The following is a 24234-nucleotide window of genomic DNA, read 5'->3' as shown; positions in this document are numbered from 1 at the left end:
AGGAGGAGGAAGAGGTGTGGCCTGTTCCAGAAGCGCCGCCCATTTTCTTTGATGCCACAACAACGCTCCTGAAAAAGAAAATCAATACGATATAAAAAAAAATAATAATATTGAAAAAAGATTCAAATGTATTCTTGGCACCTTTTTTATCTTGCCGAATTTTTTGAAAAACAAAAGAACAGATTATAATTTATTCTTGGCGACTTAATTGTATTTATTTTCTTACCGTATTTCTTTTAACATTTTATTCCTTGTTTAATTAAAAAATAACAATAATAATAATAATAATAATAATAATAATATTTTTCTTATTCTTGATTTATTTTTTGCTGTTTCACTTTGTGTCTCACCTTTTCTTTTTTTATGGTTACTTTTACCCCGTGTTTATTTTACAATTCTTCATTTTTTTTTCTTTTTCTCTTCCTTTCAAGTGTTAATATCTCCTCATCCGCCATCATTATTGTAGATATTAATTTATTGTCAAAGCAACCTTATATACAACAAAATATCACACACACACTACAAAGTACTAAGAGTTTAGTTTTAGGAATATTCCAAAATGACTGTTTCAGTCTGCATGTTTTGTGTGTGTGTGTGTGTGTGTGTGTGTGTGTGTGTGTGTGTGTCTCTCTATCTCAGGTCTTGAGAGAGCTCTGGCCTTTTCCAAAAGGTCCGTGTCCTCTTTATCGGTGCTGACAGCGTGTGTGTGTGTGTGTGTGTGTGTGTGTGTGTGTGTGTGTGTGTGTGTGTGTGTGTGTAGGGCTCTGTTTAATCACCATCACAGTCTGAGAGAGAGATTGCAGGGGTTTTTTTCCCCGTCAGACAAGGAGGCCATCATGAAGGAGTCTGCAGAGATTTAAGATAAAACCTAGTACGGGATGGAGGAGTTAAAGTCGGCTCACACACTGCGGGGGATGGTTCTCATTTTATTTAAAAAAAAAAAAAAAACGTAAGAAAGAACAAAGAATAAAGTGAAAGTAGGCTTCAAACAGAAGCTGAATCAGCGCTGCATTAAATGTGCTTTAAAGCAGAAGTTCAGCCAGGAATGAAACACAGTGTCTTCAGCCAAATGGAATTGGGCCAAAAGACATGTCGAGTGTGTCTGAAGTTTGCTTCTTCAGTTTAAGCTAACATCGCTAACAAGCAGAAATCTTATGGTTTAGCATTGGAGAAAGAACAAAGCTCATTTGGGTGCGTTGTGACTTTGTGCATTATTCCAAAATGATATGATTATTATAATATTGATTTTGTGATTTATGCCACAGAGCGGAGACACAAAGAGTGTCGGAAGTTTGCTTCTTCGGATCAAGCTAACATCGCTAACAAGCAGTGAAATTTTATAGCCTCCGGTTTAAAAAAAGTAGCTGGTGATGGAATAAGAGCTTATAGCATACTTATGACCTTATGACCAGGAGTCCGCAAACCTTTATTAATATAGTGTGTGTTTGTTTGTGTGTGTGTGTGTGTGTGTGTGTGTGTGTGTGTGTGTGTGTGTGTGTGTGTATATATATATATATATATATATATATATATATATATATATATATATATATATATATATATATATATATATATATATATATATATATATAAAAAATCAGAAGATATAAGATTCTGATCTAAGATTACTTATATATAACTGTCCAGTATGTACGCAAAAGTTTTGGACACCTGACCATAAGATTTGTCTGGCTTTTTGAACATCATATTCTACATGTCGTTCGCATTTGCTATTATAATCAACCTTTTACTTCTGGGAAGATGTTCCACATGATTTTTGGAGTGTATGTATGAGGAGGCTTGGGCTGCAGTCAGCACTCCCATTCAACCCAATGGTGTTCAAAAGGGTTGAGGGTGAGAGCTCTATAGCAGGCCACTCAACATCTTCCACTCAAACTCATGTAAAGCAAATCTTCAAGAAGCTCACTTTGTGCACAGGAGCATCGTCATGCTGGAACAGGTTTTGGGGGTCTTTTAGTTTTAAAAGGGAATATTTATTGCTACCGCATCCAAAGACATCATGTACAATTTTGTGCCACCAACTCTGTAGTAACAGTTTGGGGAAGAACCGCATATGAAAAGTCAGGTGTCCCAATTCTTTTTGTACATATAATGTAGGAATGTATGAAGAAGTTGGGAAGTATCTGAAATTTACATATGACTCCTTCAGTTTCTCAGCTTCAAATTGTAAAAAAAAAATCGTTTCTGTGATTTTATATATACAGAATATACTGTCAAACTTCACTCAATTATTTATGAATTTATATTTTGTAAAAAAAAAATTATTATTAATATTAATAATAATTCAGGCTCATCAGTGTCACAATGCAAAAATCCCAATGTCCTTTTACAAAAAGACAAAAAAACCCAGCTCAGTTTAAACACAACTATTCCTTGTTGAGGGGGTGTGGCCTAAAGCCGGCACATATCGTGGGTTGCAATCAATTTAAATTGGAATATCTCATATTTTTCATCATCAAAAAAATGTTTTTATCTGGAACATGAACTTACGCCCAAAAAATGTAACATACAATATATAATAAAAAATAGCTTTAATATAACAATGTAAGAAGGATCGAAATTGTGTAGCAGCCGTAAAGAACAAAAGATAACAGTGAAGCTTTAAAATAATAAATATTAGATTAATAAGTAGGTCGAGGCAGCGGTGATTTGTCGGTGGAGGTGAAGTCTGCGTCCATCTGTTGGCGGTGTTAAATTATTCAGCGCACCATTAGCTACACTTAGCCGCCACTCTGTGCTCGGCTGTCGATTAATAACAGCAGCCTGCTGAATTATTCAGAGGCTTTAACCAACACCAACACACACCACACACCCTGTACAACATGCTTCCTGTAACCTCAGTCTGAGATCAAGGGGAAGTGTAAGTGTCTGTGTGTTTGGGAGCGAGAACAGATTTAATGCGTTATTTCGTATGTCAACAGATTATCTGGAGTAAAAACTCACATGAGGAAGAATGGATCTATAACGGGGTGTTACTCTGATGCCCCACCCACAATCCATCCAACCTCACCATTATTACACTTACATTAACCACTAAGCTACTAATCTTTTATAACCTGATTTAATGATATTTTAAAAATATTTCCTTAAACATACAAAACACACATTTTTATATATGTACACTATATGGACAAACGTATTGGAACACCTGACTTTTTTCCCCCATTTACTTCAACTTCAACTAGGTGACCAAAACATGAAGATATGCTTTACAGGTGATGGAGTGGAAGATCTTGAGTGGCCTGCTGTTAAGCTATAAACCCTATTGAACACCTTTGGGATGAATGTGAACGCTGACTGCACCCCAGGCCTCCTCACATCACCTACATCAGTACCTGACTTTACAAACACCCTTGTGTCTGAATGAGCACAAATCCCCACAATCACACTCCAAAATCTAGTGAAACATCTTCCTAGAAGAGCGGAGGTTATTATAAGTGCAACATGGCAATATAAAGATATTGCCTTCAAATATCCTTATTTTTTATTTGAAAATTATATTATACACTATATTAATTTTATTTAGTAAAGACTTCAAAAATATTTATTTTTAATCTAGAATCCTTTTTTTTATTTTTAGCATTAGATTATAAGAAATTTCTTTTTTGCACATTTTTGGTTAATATTTAGCTAATTTAAATATACATTCACTGAACATGAAATTTCCTGTAATATTTATTCTACATAGAAAAATTATATACTTTTTTATATTTATTAATTAATTAATTACTTAATGCGATTTTTTTAAATATGTAAATCTATTACTATTATAAAGCTATGATTAAAATATTTGTATTCAAAATGTAAAAAATATAGATTTTGATATCAACACATTCGTTGAGTTGTATATAAATATGTTCTTTTTTAACGTTTACGTGTTAAAATGTTTGCTTGACAAACCTATTTTTCTCAAATAGGTATTAAAGGGGACACACACACACTCACTCATATATCAGTGCATTGTTTAGATGACACTGTCAGTATGACCTCATCGCCTCTCGTGAATCCGTATAAAACTATAAACCCCATCTTCTCCTCTCTCTCTCTCTCTCTGTTTCTCTCTCTCTCTCTCTCTCGCTTCCTTGTCGCATTTTCAAAACCTTTCTTTTCCCGTCATATATTTCATCCCAACAGTAAATTACTTTTTTTTCTGGCTGCGTTACAGTGACATTGTTTACTGGCTCTGGTTCCCATCAGCAAATATTTGCAGACACTGCGTCAAAACAGGAGTGGGAGGTCATACACACACACACACACACACACACACACACACACACACACACACAAACATACACACACACACACACACACACACACACACACAAACACACACTGAGGAATCAGTGGAGGAAAATAGCAAATAAATCTCACGTCTACTTCACCTCTGACCTTAGGAGTGGATTATCGGAGAGATCCTGCTTTTTCCAGACATAGAGCTCGTAAATCCCACTACAAGCCCACTACCATTCCCACACACACACACACACACACACACACACACACACACACACACACACACACACACACACACACACACAGAGTGCATCTTCTGATTCAGTGACAGTAAAAAAAAAAATATGCCTTGTTTATGACAGATGAAAAGTTATTTTATATAGTAGGGTAAACTACTAATTAGCATACAGACTTTTTTGGGGGGATTTGGGGCATGACATTAAGATACAGCTTAAATTCACGGAAAAAAAAAAAATCCTAGGTCGCTTGTTCCCTTGACCCTTGTTCCCTTGTTTCTAGCTTCTTTGGTAGTCGTCTCCATGTTTCCTAGTTCCATTGGCACAAATCCTAATTTCCACTTTGGATGAGTGTGTGTTTCCTTTCCATTGCTTTCATGTTTTGTCTCAGATCCGGCTGGATCCTCCTAGCAGATTTCCTAGGTACACTCATCCTTGTCCTCAATGCACAAAGAGTTGACCCGTTCCCTAGTTCCCTAGTACCAGTCTTTAATTTTAGATTTATTTTGCTTTTCACAACCTTTTTACCTTCATATCTATCTAGCAATACTTAGTAGTTCCCTTGATCATCGTTCCCTAGATCATAGTTGTTTTACCCTATTTACCCTATACCCTAATCCCCTTCCTAGTTAGCCATGTTCCTCAGGCCCTAGTTCCCTTGACTCTAAGTACCCTACTGGCAATTCCTAATTCTGATGTTCCCTTGTGCACTAGGAAGATTCTAGAACAACATGATTTGAAACGCAGCATTCAATTAAGGCGGATCGAATTTAGGGCTGTGAGTGTATGATCTCCAGCAACTCGGCCTTCAGGAGCCACAATAATCCACAAACAGATATGAGCAGCTCCTGACAGAGCATTCCACAGATAAAAAACACAGATTCCTACCACAGACACATTCCATCATTCCTCACTAAGAGTGTGTTATGAGTGTGTCGATATTACATTTCTACATCGTGACCATCACCTCACATTGAATCTCCTTTGACAATACTATCACAAAGACATCTGTCCAAAATAAAGACACTTTTATGAGACAGATGTTTTTATGTTGCCTTGAGCATGATACAGACTTCGTCTCATGAGAAATGTCCCCCAAGTAGGTCGACTTCTCCCAAATGGAACACTGACAGGATTATTAAGTGTCTATGATGACAATATCGTGTGTGTTGAATATCGTGATACATCATAAAAACCGATTAAAGCAACGGTGTCCTGTAGCCATGGCAATGCACACACACACACACACACACACACACACACACACACACACACACACACACACTAATACACTATCTGTATGTCTCTCTTCTTCTCAATCCCAGTCTCCTTCTGTCTGTCTGACACACGCAGAGACAATGTTGCAAATGCAAACCAGACACACACACACACACACACACACACACACACACACCTTGAACCAGACAGCTCACCATAAACAGTTATGTGTGCGTGTGCGCGCGTGTGTGTGTATGCATGTTATCTGTGTTCAAATTTAAACAGACATGCAAGTCTCAAGAGTACAGACAGTCATGTAGTAAAGGAGTGTGAGAGTGTGTGTGTGTGTGTGTGTGTGTGTGTGTGTGTGTGTGTGTGTGTGTGTGTGTGCGCCATCTAACAGCTCAAAGATGAATCAAACTCAAAACTTCAAAATGACTACACACTACACACAAAAAATTAAGTTCTTTGTACTGGAAATCATCTCAAGAGGTGCGATAAAATATAAAGTGAATTTGAAGCGATGTAAAAAAAAAACTTTTAAGTGATGTATATTAAATGTAAAGGTGATGGAAAGAAATGTAAAGGTAATATAAAGTAAATGTAAAGATGACGAAAAGAAATGTTAAGGTGATGTAAAGGAAATGTAAAGGTGATGTAGAGCGAAGGAAAGGGGAATGTAAAGTGAATGTAAAAGTGATGTAAAGTGAATGTAAAGTTGATGTAAAGTGAATGTAAAGGTGATATAAAGAAAATGTAAAAATGAGGTAAAGAGAATGTAAGGTGATGCAAAATTGTGCACTGTAAAAATTGTGTAAAAAATGAAAACGGTAATATATAATACTTTCCTATAATACTATAATATATACTATAAAGCAATACTACAAATATAATGTTGATTTAAAGGTAATGTAAATAAATTGTGAAAAGCTAACGGTAATGTAAAACTGCTGTAAAGGTAATATGAATTTTTTTTAAGATAATGTAAAGATACTGTAAAAGTACTGTAAGTACTCTGAGGTAATACAGACTGCGATGTATTGCAGCGGTCGCACAGTGGGGACACTGAGGATGTTGTTGACTATACTACTGACATCAACTTCTGTATGGATGTTGTTGTTCCAGTAAAAACTGTACGCTGCTATGCTAACAACAAGTACACTGTCCTGCTCCACTGACAGACTGAGGAAGTCGTTCTTCCCCCATGCCGTGCGACTCTCCACACTGTTCTGAACTTTTTTAGCCGTTCTGAACTGCACTACACACTGTACACTATGCACATTAACACTCTGATTTGCACATAACTCTCCAAAATGCTTTGAGCCGCACCGGATTTAATAAAACAAAGACACTTAACTTGCACAGACTCTTTTCTTTAACGTGCCTTTACATTTTAGTATTTTGTATTTTGTAGTATTTATTGCATGCCTTATTGCCTATGTTTGTAAATACTGCCGGAAGCCGTAAATTTCCCATTGGGATGAATAAAGTATCTATCTTTAGATAATGAAAAGTTAATGAAAAACTGCTGTCAAGATTATGTAAATAAATTGTTAAGATAATGCAAAGATAATGTATCAGTGCTGTAAAGATACTGCGAATAAATTGAAAAGATAATGTGAAGGTACTGTAGGTGGCAATGGAAAGAAATTGCAACAATAATGTAAACATGCTGTAAAAGTAATGTAAAGAAACTGTAAAGATAATGTAAATTCGCTGTAAAACTAATGGAAAGAAAGTGTAAAAAATAATGTAAATTCGCTGTAAAAGTAATGTAAAGAAACTGTAAACATAATGTAAATGTGCTGTAAAGGTAATGTAAATAAATTGTAAAAGATATAGTAAAGGTAATGTAAAATGCTGTAAAGCTGATGTAAAGAAATTTTAAACACTAACTTCAGGGGTAAGGTAGTGTACATATATAAGTAAAGAGACTGTAAACATGAAGCAACTTAAATGCAAAAGTTTTTTTTCCCCCCCAATGCGCACAGAATGCAACAGAAATGTAAAGATAATATAAATTTTAATATAAAAAATGTTTTGCTATGTCACTTATAAGACACTAAGCAGCAGTAAAACACTATTGTGTGTAATATTTGAATATTCATATATGATATAAATATATATGCATGTATATACAAGTAAATGTTGTCTAATGAATCCTCAATTGATGCACTTTAATCTTGCTAACGACCTCAGCTGTTGCTGTATGGTGTAAATGTACCAGACCTGTCATTTGATTGGTTTCTGACCCCTCAGACTGGTTACTATTTATATTTGTATTATTTATCATGAAGCTGTTGCCTGATTGGCTACTGACCTGTCAAATGAACTAAACTGAGAGTGGAGTTCTGGCTTCCCCAAAAACGCTGGTGGTAAAAGACTTGCGTCCACGATGACATCATCTGCAGGGGCGGAGCTTACGAGGCTCCGCAAAATGTCCTTCACCTTTACGCTCTTTCCCTTTTTATCCTTTTCTGTGTCCTCGTGACCTTTGACCTCTGATGACAGTGTGGAGAGGGCCTCAGAGATGGCGTCCGGAGCCGAACGGGATTCAGCATTGCTTGGAGCACCAGGTGAGTGCTCATTTGCTGGTGCGGAGTCACAGCGTTGGAGTGGGGAAGAATTTTCCTGGTCGGAACTGATGCTCTCTATACACACACACACACACACACACACACACACACACACACACACACACACACACACACACACACAAGGTTGTTCATTTTTATTTATGAATAACATGTATAATAGCCTTGTGTATGTATGTTTGTTGCACATTACCTGCGCTTTGAGCAGTGTGTGTGTTGACTCTCTTGTCGTTGTGGGGCTCCAGAATGTCTCGGTATTTGGACACCATGAGAACGGAGATGAAATAAACAACAGCCAGAGCCAAAAACTGAGCCTGCTTACTGTCCTCCTAGACACACACACACGCACACACACAATGCCCATCTTAGTATATTTGTATTTTTGTACTTATTTTTTTCCCATTACATTCTTATTCATGGTTCTTAATCCTATTCAAAGTCTGATTTGAATGACTTGGAATCTGATTACGGATCTGTTTTGAGTTTAACCTGAATTAAACTCTAATTCCAGGTCTGGGTCTGGAACGAATTCATATACAGAGACTAATTCAAATCCAGGGACAAATTCATATCTAGAGACTAATACATATTCAGAGAAAAATGTGTATTCAGAAACTAATTTGTATCCAGGCACTAACTGACATCCACAGACTAATGTAGATCCAGAGACTTAATCGCATCCAGAGACTAATTCCTATCCGGAGACCACTTCATACTCAGAGATTAATTTGTATCCAGAGAGTAATTAACATACAGAGACTAATTTGTATCCAGACTAATTCGTATCCAGAGACCAATTCACATCCAGAAACTAATTCACATCCAGTCATCAATTCATATACTGAATTGTGATTGTGATATATATATATAGGGACTTCTTCATATCCAAAGGATAATTTACATTTAGAGACTAATTCATATACAGAAATTCATTTATAACCAGAGACTGATATATTGTAATGTTGTAGTGTAATGATCAAATCCTCAAAACTAATTTCCAAATCCGACTCGGATACTGCTGGAACTGTAACAAATTCAGAAATTTGCTTTGAATTATTTGAATCCTATTGTGAAAATTGATCTGATTCTAATCCTGGTCTTATGATAGTACCTCTTATGTGGAAGGTTATTAATACTCTGAAATCTTTGGTTTAAAAAAGCAGATTCTCATGTTTTTAAATCTGATTCTGTCTGACTTATACTACTAGAAATGTGAATCGGATTTTAAAACTGATTCTGATTCTGACTCTGATTGATATTGGTTCTAGTCTTAGTCTACCTCAGAGTCTAACTCGTGACTAAAACAGAATCTGAATCTGAAACAGATTTTTAAGTAAATTTTTTGACTGAGGGGGAAAAAATTGTATACAGTGAACACCCAGTAATTTGTGGTTTGCGGTTTAAGAAATTTGAAGGTTCTCATTTGGAACCTAACAGCATATTGCGGATTATCTTGAAATTTGTGGGAATCCGCAGTGGGACCTAATGTTCAGGAACATTAGGAATAAAATTTTAAACTCTGTTTTTCTAACAAATTTTATATTCACTAATTAAAATTTTATTTAAAAACACAAGGGAGGGGGGGGGGGGGTCTTGGGGGGGCACTTAGAACATAACCAATTTACGGGGGACCACTGTACAATGATTTCCTGAAGATTCTATAACTGGCCCTAAACTAGGAATCTGAATCGAATTTGGTTTTTGAGCAATTGTAACTCAAACTTGATTTCTTAATTTTGACTAAGATCAAAATCCGACTGAATCGAAATCAGTAAAAGTGGAACTTTACAATGTCTCTGAACACGATGGCTCGGAGACGGTTGATGTCCATGTCCTGCAGCAGCCGCTCCAAATCTCGGACAGGAGACATCCCTCCTGTTAGCATGTCAACAGGACTCTGCATAGCACACACACACTCACAGTAAAGGCCAAGTGCTGACAAAATGACTTAAAAAACATAAAGCTGTCACATAGATTCCTTTGTCTTGTCCATACATTAAGTTGAGTGGGGTGTGTGAGTGAGTATGTATGTGTGTGTGTGTGTGTGTGTGTGTGTGTGTGTGTGTGTGTGTGTGTGAGTGTGAGTGTGTGTGTTAACTCAGCAAAATGAATTATAGATGAGCTGAGGGTTTCACAGACACCACTTTCTGGAAAGAAACACTTTTTTTTTTTTACTGGAACCTCAAAAATCAAAATAAAATGGTGTAATGTAACGATCAGACTAAAGTTAGCACGCTAACTGTAATCAGCACAAACGTAGACGGGAAAAGACAAAGGTACAATTTGTGTGTGTGTGTGTGTGTGTGTGTGTGTGTGTGTGTGTGTGTGTGTGTGTGTGTGAGAGATACTTGCCTGTGCTGGAATAAACATGGCATTTCCCAGAAGGCTTTGCTGTGTTTTCTCCATTCCAGAGAGTGACAGAGAGTGATGCTGACACTCTAAACAACTCCTTACAGCCATAGTGCACACTGAGAGAGAGAGAGAGAGAGAGAGAGAGAGAGAGAGAGAGAGAGAGAGAGAGAGAGAGAGAGAGAGAGAGAGAGAGAGAGAGAGAGAGAGAGAGAGAGAGAGAGAGAGAGAGAGAGAGAGAGAGAAAGAGAACGGAGAAGAGGAAAGAAAGGATAAATAAAGGAAAAAAGAGCGAGGGGAGAGAGGAGAAGGAGAGGGCGAAAGAGAGGAAGAGAGAGGAGAAACAGAAAAAACGAGAAGAGAAAAAGAGAGAAGAGAGAAACAGGAGAGAGAGGAGAAAAATATATGGGTATTACTATAAATAATAATAATAATAAATAATAACACATATAGCTCTACACACTTATTGTGTATGTGTCTCTCACCCTATTAGCTGTGGTCAAATAGAACTAAAGTCTTATGCTTGTGTGTGTGTGTGTGTGTGATGAATATTTGATAAAGTTTCTTGGTGTGTAATCAGATTTCAGGGCAACAACAACAATTCATCTGCTGCTATAATGGCAAGAACAAAACACACACACACACACACACACACACACACACACACACACACACACACACACACACACACACAGCCGCATATATTCACAGCTGGGTCTAAATGGCATGCAATGCATCAGATTAAAAACTTATTAGTGTGCTTTCAGTCTCACACACACACACACACACAGCAGTGCACTTAAACAGGGCATAAGATCCATCATTAAAATGCGGCGAGTGTGTCTTTTTCCTCTGAAGTGTATTAGAACAACATCATCCATTACTCCCAGCCTGCTGTGTGTGTGTGTGTGTGTGTGTGTGTGTGTGTGTGTGTGTGTGTGTGTGTGTGTGTGTGTGTCTGTCATTTTAGAGTGCTTAACATAGTATACAATTTTTTTACGAAATGGTAAAAGAAAGACATAGGCAAGTGTGTGTGTGTGTGTGTGTGTGTGTGTGTGTGTGTGTGTGTGTGTGTATATACACACGCATAAGGCAAATGAATAATGGAAGCAATCCGAAAACCTTGTGCTCTGTTACAACCCTGAAATTGTAGCGAGATACAAACACGCACACACGCACACACACCCATATATACACACAGCACACAAAATGGCTGCCTCAGGCAACAAAGCAGCCATTAAGAAAAGAACAAACTAATAACGGAGGTCATTTTTATGTTACAGTATGTTAGAGCGAGTTTTATGTTATAATAACATCGTCGGGAAAAAACCTTGTATCCGAAGGAACGAGGGGGAAATAAACACAGCGGAGAACATAAAAAGGAAAAGAGGAGGTCTCTAGCGTTCCCGATTTCCATTTTCGGAACACTCGTAATGGTGCTCGGTACTACAAGATACTGAGAAAAGAGATTACAGTGTCATTTTATACACACAGAGTATTTTATTAATAAATTACTAACACACCGGGGGGAAAGGTTGCATTTTTCCTCCCGGGGTTGCCAATTACGCAAAAAATGAGTATGCCTATTCTGGGTTTTTTTTTGGGCTAGTTTGGGAAACAAAACCCTCGATCCTGCTGTAACGCAGTAAGTAAAAAATCTACTTAATTTGCAAGAACAAGGTTTGTGGTGAATTAAGGCAAAGTATATGTGCAGCAATGATATACAGTAAACCCCCGATAACTCGCCGCTTGGAAAATTCAAGGCTTCACATTTGAAAACTAACTAACAACAAGCTGCGGATTATCTTAAAATTCAGGGCGTTTACCGAGGCGTAAGCACTGTCTCAGCACTCCTCCCGATGTCATGTTTTTCTCCGCCTCAATCTCTGTGAAGTTCAGTGAGCTAGACAAGACGAGGACGTCCACTAGAGAGATGAGACGCTGCAGGAAGGTCAGAGATGTTTCCACTTCAAGACCCTGAGATGCGTCAATCGCCTCCAACTGATGCTGGAAACAAACACAGAGCATCATCGCCAACATTATTATTAACATTACTAACCACCAGTATTATCACCACCCCATCATCACCATGTTCACCACCACCATCACCACCTTAAGCATCAGCGCCACCATCATAACCCCATCAGCACCACCATTGATACCACCACTATCATTAAAATCACTATTATTGTCACCACAACCACCACCACCGTAATCATAACCACCACCATTACCATCATGGTCACAACCATTACCATCATGGTCATTATTAATCACCAATTTATATCATTGCTACAATCATAATCATCTCCACCATCATCATCATGGTCACCGATTAACACCATCATCATCACTATTATCTTCACCACATTATAATCATGACCACCACTATCATCATCACCAAAAGCATTATTATCACCACCACCCTAATCATGTTCACCACCATCATCATAATCACAATCATCATTATTATCTCCATTATCACCACCACCATCATTATCACTATTATATTCACCACCACCACCATCATAGTCATGACCACCATCATCATCACCATCACATCATTATCATCACCACCACCATCATAATTATTAACACCACCATGTATACCACCACTACCACCATCATTACTATCGCTATTATATTCACCACCACCATCATCATAGTCATGACCACCATCATCATCACCACCACCACCATCATAATTATGAACACCACCACCACTACCACCATCATTACTATCACCATTATCAACCCGACCATCATAATCATGACCATCACTATGTTCACCACCACATTACACTATCACTGATATTATCATTATCACTACCGCCACTATCATAATCATGACCATCACTATCAGCATCATCATCATGTTTACCAACAGCACTATCACCACCACCATAACCATCATTATTATCACCGCCACTATCACCCATCATCAATACCATCATTGTCATAATGTTGATCAGCACCACTCCACAATCATCAAGTTCATCATTACCATAACCATTATCACCATGTTCATCACTACCATTACCACTATCACTATCACTATCACCATAATGGGTCGACATGTCACTTCTACACAGAGAATGTGACTGGAATAAAACACTGTTGATATCTCAGAAAGCAAGAGACTACTACCACTACAACTAAATAACACACACACACACACACACACACACACACACACACACACACACACACACTAACCGTGGATGAAGTGGCCGCAGAAAGCAGAGGCAGGATTCCTCCAGAAGCCATGATTAGATTATCCACCACCTGAGAGATCAGATGCACCGTGTTGTGCACAAACACTACGTTCTCACTGCTGTTCACAAAGTCCATCACAGTCTTAGTAGAGTGGCTGTAAATAAACAAACACACATACAGACATCACCAAGGCACAACAATCAAAACTGCATCCATATTCCCACAACTCCCGCAACTTACCTCCTCCACATCTGCACATCCGTCTCGATGGAGAAGAGCAGGTCAGTCAGCAGGCGCTGGTGCATGTGAGACCACTTAAATTCTGGGATACGGAACATGCTGGAGCGAGGGGAGGACGGGGAACTGTCTCGATTCTGCGCAGAAGACCCAGTGGCCGCTTGGCCTTGGCCTGCATCCTGCAGAAATACATTTGATTTCTATTAATAAACAATATCTAAAATGATAAATATTAACAAAGCCACAATTGTCAACAGCCATTTTTCTAGAACTACAACTGTCCCTTTGCTAGAACCACTATTGCATATGGTCCAGGCTCAAAATTGTTCCTCTAGTAGGCATGCAACTGTCTCTGTAATAGAACCACAACTGCATATGTTCTCGACCCACAGCTGTCCCTGTGCTAGAACCACTACTGCATATGTTCTAGAGCCAGAACTGTCCCTGTGGTAAACCCAAAACTGTCCCTGTAATAAAACCACAACTGCATATGTTCTCTACCTACAACTGTCCCTGTGCTAGACCCACAACTGTCTTTGTGCTAGACCCACTTCTGCATATGTTCTAGAGCCAGAACTGTCCCTGTGCCTGTCCTAGAACCATTACTTAATTTGTTCTAGGGCCAACCCTCCCTGTGCTGGAACTACAACAGTCCCTGTGTTAGAGCCACAACTGCATATGTTCTAGAGCCAAAACTATCCCTGTGGTAGACCCACAACTGCAAATATTCTAGAGATAGTACTGTCCCAGTGGTAGACTCACAACTGTCCCTGTTCTAGAACTATCACTGTCTTTGTGCAAGAAACACAACCTGTTTTTTTGTTAGTTTTTTTTAACCACTGGCTGTAAGTTGAACATTAGTATTGAATAATGTTATTTTAGCACAAGCAGGATTAGCACAGCTATTACAATTAGCACTAAACTAGCTGAATATAAAATGTACCTGAAATAAACTGGACAAATACATTACATTAACCATCTTTAATGTGATATTACAAACAGACTTACAGTAGCTGAGGTGTTTTTCAGCTCCAGTCTTTCTGTGTCTATCGCTACACTGGAGACGTCCAGTCTGGCGATTTTAACATCTTTAGGCTTGAAGCCTGCTTCTGCACTGGGGCTCTCTGGGACACTAATACCCTCCTGTGTGCTGGGGCTTATATCTGCACTGTGGACTCCTTGAGTACTCGGGCCCTCCTCCATCTTAGGGCTCATCTCCACACTAGGGGTCTCCTTAATAGTAGTATCCTCCTGCGTGCTGGGGCTCTTCTCCACACTGGAGCTCGTCTCCTCACTAGGACTTCCCTGGACACTAGGAACTTGCTCTGCACTTTGGACCATCTCTGTGCTGGGACTCGCCTCCACAGTGGCCTGCACCTCAATGTCTAGAATCTCTTCCCCACTGGGGCTCTCCCCTATCTTGAGGACCTCTTCAGTTATCTCAGATATCTTCCCCTCTTTCTGTTCTTTCTCTTCACTGTCTCCTTGGACTACATCATCTTTCTTTTTCATTTCATCCGTGATTCCCAGTGTATCATCATCTTCATACGAGATCTTCTGTGCACTGGCTTCATGATCAGCTTCTAACATTTGGCTGCTTGCTTTGGTGCTTTTAAAATCCCCTGCTTCACTCTTGTCTTCAATCTCTTTATCAGCTTCTGTCTTTTCCTTTAAAGCTTCTTCTTCGGTATCCTTTCCTTCAGAAACTTCCAGGTTGTTCTCCTCATGCTTCTTTGTTTCAGGTTCACCTTTATCCTGTGTCTTCTGAATTGAGGATTCATCTTTTGCTTCCTCCTCCTTTGTGTCCTCTTCCTCAGCTCTGGCTAAAATGTTTGAAACGGTGACTTGAGCCCTTTCTATGCGTTCATCATGTTCTCCACAGACCTGCTCCTTCACCTTTAGCTCGATAATGGTGGATGGAGGTTCAGCTGTAGGGTCTGCAGGCTCTGCAGGAAGTTCACTGTTCCTGCTCGACCCGGAAACGGTTCTGATCTCATTGTCGCCATCGGAACACATCCGCTGGTATTCGTGGAAAACACGGGATAAGCTCTCTTTGTGCTGCTCGAAGGTGACCTGCAAAGAAAAACAGACCTTCCATTAACATCAATAGTTAAAAATAAAAACAACAAAATCACCAACACAGAATATCAGTGTGGATACAGTTTGATCAGGAACCATGGTGCTATAATAAGTATATCCTTTCAAAAATATGCAACTTCTCCTTCTTTCGGCTGCTCACATTAGGGGTCGCCACAGCGGCTCACCCATCTCCACACAACTCTGTCCTCTACATCTGCCTCTTTCAAACCAACTACCTGCATGTCTTCTCTCACCACACCCATAAACCTCCTCCTTAGTCTTCCTATTTTCCTCCTTCCTGGTGGCTCCACCCTTAGCATGCTCCTACCGATGTACCAAATGTCTCTCCTCTGCACATGTCCAAACCATCTCAATCGGGCCTCTCTCACTTTGTTCCCAAAACGTCTTACATGCGCTGTCCCTCTAATAAACTCTTTGCTAATCCTGTCCAGCTTCGTCACTCCCAATGAAAATCTTAGCATCTTCAGCTCTGCTACCTGCATTTCCACCTCCTTTCCCTTTCACTCTCGCAGATACCCTTCAATCACAAATCCCTCCTGCCACTCTTCTCCACCCACTTCACCACTCCACTGCCCTCCCTCTCATTCACACACATGTACTCTGTCTTACTCCTACTGACTTTCATTTCCCTTCGCTCCATCACGTACCTCCACCTCTCCAGGCTCTTCTCAACCTGCCCCCTACTCTCATCACAAATCACAATATCATCCGCAAACATCATAGTCCATGGAGACTCCTCTTCCTCAGCATGAAACCATACTGTTGCTCACAGATGGTCACCTCTTCTCTCAGCCTGGCTTCCATTACTATTTCCCATAACTTCATGGTGTGACTGATCAACTTTATTCCCCTGTAGTTACTGCAGGTCTGCACATCTCCCTTATGCTTAAAGATCAGTACCAGCACACTCCTTCTCCATTCCTCAGGCATCCTCACACCTTCCAAAATCTTGTTAAACAATCTAGTTTAGGAGAGACTGCCATCTCTCCTAAACATCTTCATGCTTTTACTGGTATGTCATCTGGTCCTACTGACTTTGAACTCTTAATTACTGCTCTCACTTCCTCCTTACTAATACTATCCATTTCCTGCTTCACCATTTCCACACCATCCAACCTTCTCGCTCCCTCATTTTCCTCATTCATCAGCTGCTCAAAATACTTCCTCCATCTTCTCAACACACTCTCCTCACTGGTCAACACAATTCCATCTCCATCCTTTTTTGCTCTAACTTGCAGCACATCCTTCCCAGCTCGGTCCCTCGGGCCAATCGGTACAAAGATTGTTTTCTCCTTTTTAGTGTCAAATTTCTCACGCTCATATGCATTTTCCTTGGCTTTCGCCACATCCCTCTTCACCTGCAGCCGCATCTTCTTGTACTCCGGGCTACTTTTCTCATCTTCCTCATTCCACCAACACGTCATGTTACCAGAAAGTGAACAAAGGAAGGAAAACTTGAATGAAGACAGATAAATTTAGAAAAAAGAATGAAGGAAATGAACAGCAAACTAATAAAAAAAAATTAAGAAGAGAAATAATGGAAGGAACAAAGGTAAAAATGAACAGATATACACAAAGGAAACGAGATGAAAAGAAAAGAAAGGGGCTTCCTACACAGAAGTTATTATGTGTATGTATTAAAGACGCATGAGAGTCTTATTTATGCAAACGAGCAAAAGCAAAACGGCGCGTGAGTTTAAGCAAAGTGATTGGTTGGCTGCTGCAAATGAGATGACGACATCATCACAGTCAGGCAAAGTCCCCCAAAGTTCAGTCATTGTATTTAGATAGAAACCATTCCTGGCCTTAACAAGTCTAAAGAACAAAGTGTGAGGCAGCTCTGCTAGAATGACCAACACAGTCCATAAACAGTATTATGTCAGGAAGTGGAGGAATAAAAAAAAAGGAATAAAAGTAGGAGAAATAGAAGTGTGAGGAAGAACCATGCAAACAAACAGAAGCAGCTCGATAAACGCTGGTGTTACCGCAGAAATGCACCCGGGAGCGGCGCAAAAGAGCACCACGGTGGGGTGGTTTCTATGTGACAAATGAGTGTAACCTATTGCGGAAATGTCTCTATGAACAATCACATGGCAAAATAAAAGGGAGGAGAAAAAAAGGAGTCGATTCGCGCTCAGGCACCAATTAGCAGCAGACGCTTTGGCAAAGCCCATCTAATTTACAACCCTCCATTTATCACAAAACACAGACAGAAAGTCAAACACACCGCTGGGAGAAAGAGAAACACACACACACACACACACACACACACACACACGGACAGACATTTGCATTTAGCAGAAAGCCCCTGATTATTTGTAATTAATTTGCGGTTATTGTGCTAAATTAGCGTGCTAGCAGGCAGGTCGTTAATCTTCTTTCGCCCGTGATTGGTAATCCATACTGTAGGTGTGCGTGTGTGTCTCAGTTCACGGATGCCCTTTACACCGCAAATCACCACGTTAGCACGCCCATTAGTTTACGCCTAATTTGACATTTAACATTTAGACTTGCAAGCAATGATGTGGAGCTTTTTTAAATTATTCCTTTATTTTTGTCTAAATACGTGTGGAAGATTTTTCACAACAATGACGACAAAATCGTTATCAATAAACGTAATAAACCGTTCTGAAACGTTTATTTGACTCAAACTGGCGGTGTGACCAGAATATTGAGTTTTAGAAAAAAAATTCAATTCTACAATATGCACCACAACACACAATTTGCCAAACAATTTCTTATCCAAATAATACCAAATGAAATGAATGAAATTTGTATCTAATGTCTGCAAAATTTTATTTAAACAAATCGCAAAAAAAATAAAAGTCATAAAATATAAGTCATGGTTGGGTTCAAATTTGGTACAGTTAGAGGGAGGAAATGCAAAACAAAAAATAGCTTGTCGCACTTTATTATTATTATAAACATTTGTGAATAACATTACATTTTAAAAAAAATCATTTAAATAAAATGCCTGCTTGGTTGAATGACATTAAATTATATTTTATAATATTTTATAAATTCATAAAATTTAATACATTTAAATTAATGCAGTACACTTTTTTATTATATAGATTAAATAATTGATTAAATTGGCACGAATTGATTAAATAAAATTGAATAAATTTAAACATTTAAAAGTTTACATTGGGTAATAGTGTGAGTGTGTGTGTATGTGTGTGTTTTACATTTACTATTTAATTTTCTAAAGATATTATTTACTTTACTGTTCCACTTATTTCAGCATAATTTAACAAATGTGTTCATTCCCTCCATCCTTCATTCTTTCACTCCCTCGATATGTGGAATTGTCAGGATTTTCTCCTTTTAAAAGAAATTCTTAAAGCTAAAATTCTTAAAACACTGAATAATCCAAATCGCTAGCATTAGCCGATTCCTGGTTAGCGGCTAATGCTAGCACTATGGATTCTTTAGTGTTTTCATGCATGCACAAAACAAATCGCATTTCCGGTACGGAGTGAGTATCCACAGTGACACTGCGCTAACTCTCTTTTATTTTATACCCCTTTCATTGTTGCATATGATTTCGAGTTTAATAATAATAATGAAAAATGCGCCCTAAGTGCGAGGCGTAGACTAAACAAACTTGCGGTCCGCCACTTAATACGGTCCTGAGGGAACTCTGATTTTAACTATGTTCCACAGGTAAAAAGGATTACCGGAAGCCCTGTTCAGAAAAATTTTGCTAATAAAATATGTATGTGGACACTTCTAGTCCAAATCAATTACATCAAATTAATAAACTTTGAGCAAAATAAACTTTTAATGTCCATGTTAACAAGATAATTGTAAATAAACCATATCGAATATCAAATGCCTAACAAAATTCTTCTTCTTCTTCTTTTAGCTGCTCCCTTTAGGGGTCACTACAGCGGATCATTCGTCTCCATACTACTCTGTCCTCTACATCTGCATCTTTCAAACCAACTACCTGCATGTCTTCTCTCACCACATCCATAAACCTCTTTTCTTCCTCCCTGGTGGCTCCATCCTCAGCATTCTTCTACCGTTATACCCCATGACACTCCTCTGAAATACGTAATAAATTGTGTAATAAAATTTCATATGTACAGGGACTACCTGTACATGTGTCTATACTGTGTATGTGCTTACATATAATATATAAATATACATTATATATATATATATATATATATATATATATATATACACACACACACACACACACACACACACACACACACACACACACACACAGCAAACTAAGCAATAAAATCCAGAAATAATCTGGATTTTACGCTCAGCCTTTAGATCAGACTCCGTAATGCAAATCACCTTCAGAGGCATGATGGGAAAGAAAACGAGTGATGTAGAGCAGAAAGCATGCCATTTACCTTATTAGTGTGTAATCTAATTTAGACTGCTGCATAATCACGCCATTCAGAGGTTTTACTGTGAGTCTGAGGAACGACTCCACTCTACAACACAATACTTGAATTATTATCATTACTTATAATGTTAAATCTTCACAGAAAAGTGGAAGTTATTATAACAGTAAATGGAACTATTTGCCTAATTATATGTCGAATGAGAGGTTCAAAAACCACATACCAATTATATGTTCCACCACTTTTGTTTATATAGTATAGCTATCTATATGTGATGGTACACACGGTTTGGTTACAGCTATATACTTTTGTAGTGTACAGTGACATACACAGTTTTATGCATCTGAAGTGAGCTTGGAATCTTGGTTAGATCGATGTGTAAGCGAGTGGCCGCAGAACTAAAGTGAAACGGTGCACGGCGTAATTGGATTAGCTGAAGGCCATTGCGAAAATCAATGGCGTCTGCAGACGCAGCGTTTTGTATTTTCAGACAATATGCTCCAGTCTGCGCACATGCACTGTGAAACGTAACGTAATTACAATACTCATTACATCGCTCAATCCGGAAGAATCTGATAATCCGGTATTCTGAAGAAAACAAGAGCTGCATGCTAGAGAAATAACCACTGCAGTGGATGCTGCGGTAAGACACCATTATAAAATCTCAAATGATGATTTATTTCCAGCTTCGTGCGATTACAAAAATACCGATCTCTAAAAATGTTATCACAACAGAAAGCCTTTATCTGTAAACAGAGAAACTATGGACACAAATTCCCTTGAAAAATTTTAAAATCCCTTGTAGAGCAACAAAAACAGACTTGAGAGGGAAAAAAAATGTTTGATTAATATTTGACCCTAATAAATGATAATAGCAGACCATGTAATGAAGTTCATTATTTGAAAACCTTTATAATATTATAAATATTATCATTCTAATATTATATATATATATATATATATATATATATAAAATTATTTATTCATTTGAATTATAAAAATAATATGATATTAGTTTCTCTAACATTATATCTGTAATAAAGAGAAATAAAAAATTTTAAAAACTGTATAAATATGAAAGGAATAAAGAATCAGGTCATGTTTTTGTTTTAACTTTTTGAATTACATTTTTAACACCACAAATTTTAGGATGAATTACATTAAAAAAATTGATTTTTAATTTTTATTGTTAAATCAAAGTTTATTTGTTTGTTTCTTGGATGAAGCAGAAGCAGCTTGAAATGCTGACAAAATGTGTAACAATTCTGTTTTCAAAAAAATTCTATATATAATCGAATTTAATATAGAATATAATAGAGAAAACTATTTTTAAAATGATTATTTTGAAAACAATAATTGTTTCACAGGCAAACAATTATATATAGAATTGTTTTAATAAATAAATAATTAAAAGTGAAATAACGCCAAAGGTCATTTTTTTCAATATTTTTTGCAGACTACACACACACACACACACACACAATTACTGTATGTACATACAAACACCCCAGTCTGAAATACATATACACAATGTGTGCACATTTCAAAAACTCACACATTCCCACTCTTATACACACATACACACACATGAACCCACACCCCCGCAGCTGCAAGCAGGAGTGTTACAGTGACAAACAGCTCTCCTGCTCCCGACTTGGCAGGAAATCTATCACACCGCACAATAAAATTGCAATTGAGTTTCTTTTGCTCTTTTTTTTTTCTTCTTATAGCAGATGCATGTATCACAGACACACACACACACAGTGTGTGAACGCAGGCAACATTAATCTTTTTGCAATTATAGAGAGAAAAGCAATCAAACACTCCGCTCATGCACAAAGGAGAGATCGAACATATAAAGCACGGATGTCGTCTGTGATGTTATTTTTATATCATTTTCATTATTTTATTCTAATTAAAACTTGTTTGACCAAAAAAAAAGACAAAAACAAAAGAGGACGAGTGTGTATATGTGTGTGAGAGAAAGAGCAAGAGTAGAAAAACATCTAATTTACAATTCTTAATTGTATTTTTCTCTTCCACACATGCATACACATAAGCACGAATGTAGTTATATGCAGTTACGCACCATTTTTAATAACATTTTAATAAAAAAAGAGAGATGGTGTGCTAATGTGCGAGACATAAACCCAGAATTTTTAGGTCAAGGAGCATCACACACACACACACACACACACACACACACACACACACACACACACACACACACACACACACACTACTGCATTCTCATGCAAACACTGATCCCAATTTATGGATACATTTATGATAAAATCTGACATAAACAGTGTCTTATTTACAGACAAATGTCTCCTGTGTTTTCAATTCTAAACCACGAATTGGGTCTTTGTCTGATATTTGTTTCGGAATGAAGCAGAGATCACTTTGGGAAAATGAAAAGAAGTGAAAGTGAAATAATAATAATTCTGAATTAAATATAAAAAGAAAAGAAAAAGATTGTCTACGCAGTTAAAATGCTACTGGGTGGCGGCATAAATGACTTACTCTCTATTCTATACTCGCGTCCCCTTTTTTTCTTAATGTCAATGTAAATCTACAACAAAGCTGTATGATTATATATAAGGTATAGTACACTGTAAGGATTAATGTACTGGGACATCTGACTTTTCCAGTCATATGTGGTTCTTCCCCAAACTGTTACCACAAAGTTTAAGATAAACAATTACAGTTTGTCTTTGGATGTTGAGCATTAAATTACTAATAGACACAAACCTGTTCTAGCATGACCATGCACAAAGCCAGATCCATGAAGAAATGTTTGACATAGGTTGGAGTGGAAGATCTCCTGCTATACAGCTCTGAACCCAATCCTACTGTGAACACCTACTGCACTTTAGGCCTCCTCACACTACTGACTGTAACAAAACTATTGTAGATAGATAAACACAAATCTCCACAAGCACACTCTATAATCAAGTGGAACATCTTCCCAGAAGAGTGGAGATTATTATAACAGCAAATGGGAAGTGGGATGTTCCAAACGCAATGTGAAGTCCATATAAAGTACACAAAAATATTATAAATAAATGACACAGCAAATACCAATTATATGCACATTTTTTTGTTGATTTTGCATTATTGTTTATTTGCTTTCATTTCTTTACGTAATTAAACGTTCAAAAAATGTGAATTTCACATGTATGTATTCTATACATACTGTAGCACATAACTCCTAAAGGGACGTTAATACAAAAAATGTATTATTGATATATGAGAATTATGATTTTTTGTATTATATAAAAATTAATGAAATCCTGAGAATTTAAAAATAAACAGCAATAGTAAGAGATTTTTTATTAGATTGGAATTAAAAATAATCAACACCAATGTGTACAGAATAACCCTCCAGTGTGCACAGGATTTAATTGCAGATTGTATTAGCTAGCGCTGGTTAATGTAAATGTTGTTTGTATTGTAATTAACCTCTTAAATCTCCTGGAAAGGCTATTGGATGCAAAGGTCAATTCCGCACAATCAATTCAATACTACACCAGGTTTATCATTTCCTGTGTTGTTCTGTAATAACTAAAATATTTATAATAATTACTTAATATTATTAGGCTTTAAAATGAACACAAACAATCAAGTAATAAAAGCACAAGCTAAAAGGTTATATGG

The 24234-nt window shown here is 37.7% G+C and overlaps 1 protein-coding gene across 2 annotated transcripts in view; it reads right to left on the bottom strand.

Moving 5' to 3' along the window:
- The window catches only part of lrba (LPS responsive beige-like anchor protein), a 208705-nt gene that overhangs the window by 145066 nt on the left and 39405 nt on the right, over nucleotides 1-24234 (bottom strand). For both annotated transcript variants that reach the window (XM_046843284.1, XM_046843283.1), the window contains 9 exons: nucleotides 15113-16177; nucleotides 14108-14283; nucleotides 13868-14021; nucleotides 12478-12658; nucleotides 10655-10770; nucleotides 10092-10199; nucleotides 8496-8631; nucleotides 8029-8359; nucleotides 1-68 (listed from right to left, as the gene is read on the bottom strand). The exon at nucleotides 1-68 is cut by the window's left edge and continues 105 nt beyond it. In XM_046843284.1, the coding sequence (XP_046699240.1) occupies nucleotides 1-68; nucleotides 8029-8359; nucleotides 8496-8631; nucleotides 10092-10199; nucleotides 10655-10770; nucleotides 12478-12658; nucleotides 13868-14021; nucleotides 14108-14283; nucleotides 15113-16177 (2335 nt within the window). The remainder of the gene's footprint in view (nucleotides 69-8028; nucleotides 8360-8495; nucleotides 8632-10091; nucleotides 10200-10654; nucleotides 10771-12477; nucleotides 12659-13867; nucleotides 14022-14107; nucleotides 14284-15112; nucleotides 16178-24234) is intronic.

This window comes from Silurus meridionalis, chromosome 28 (assembly GCF_014805685.1).
Source record: "Silurus meridionalis isolate SWU-2019-XX chromosome 28, ASM1480568v1, whole genome shotgun sequence".
Lineage (NCBI taxonomy): Eukaryota > Metazoa > Chordata > Actinopteri > Siluriformes > Siluridae > Silurus > Silurus meridionalis.
The sequence above is the reverse complement of the archived record's forward strand: the minus strand, read 5'-3'. Positions and strand labels throughout refer to the sequence as shown.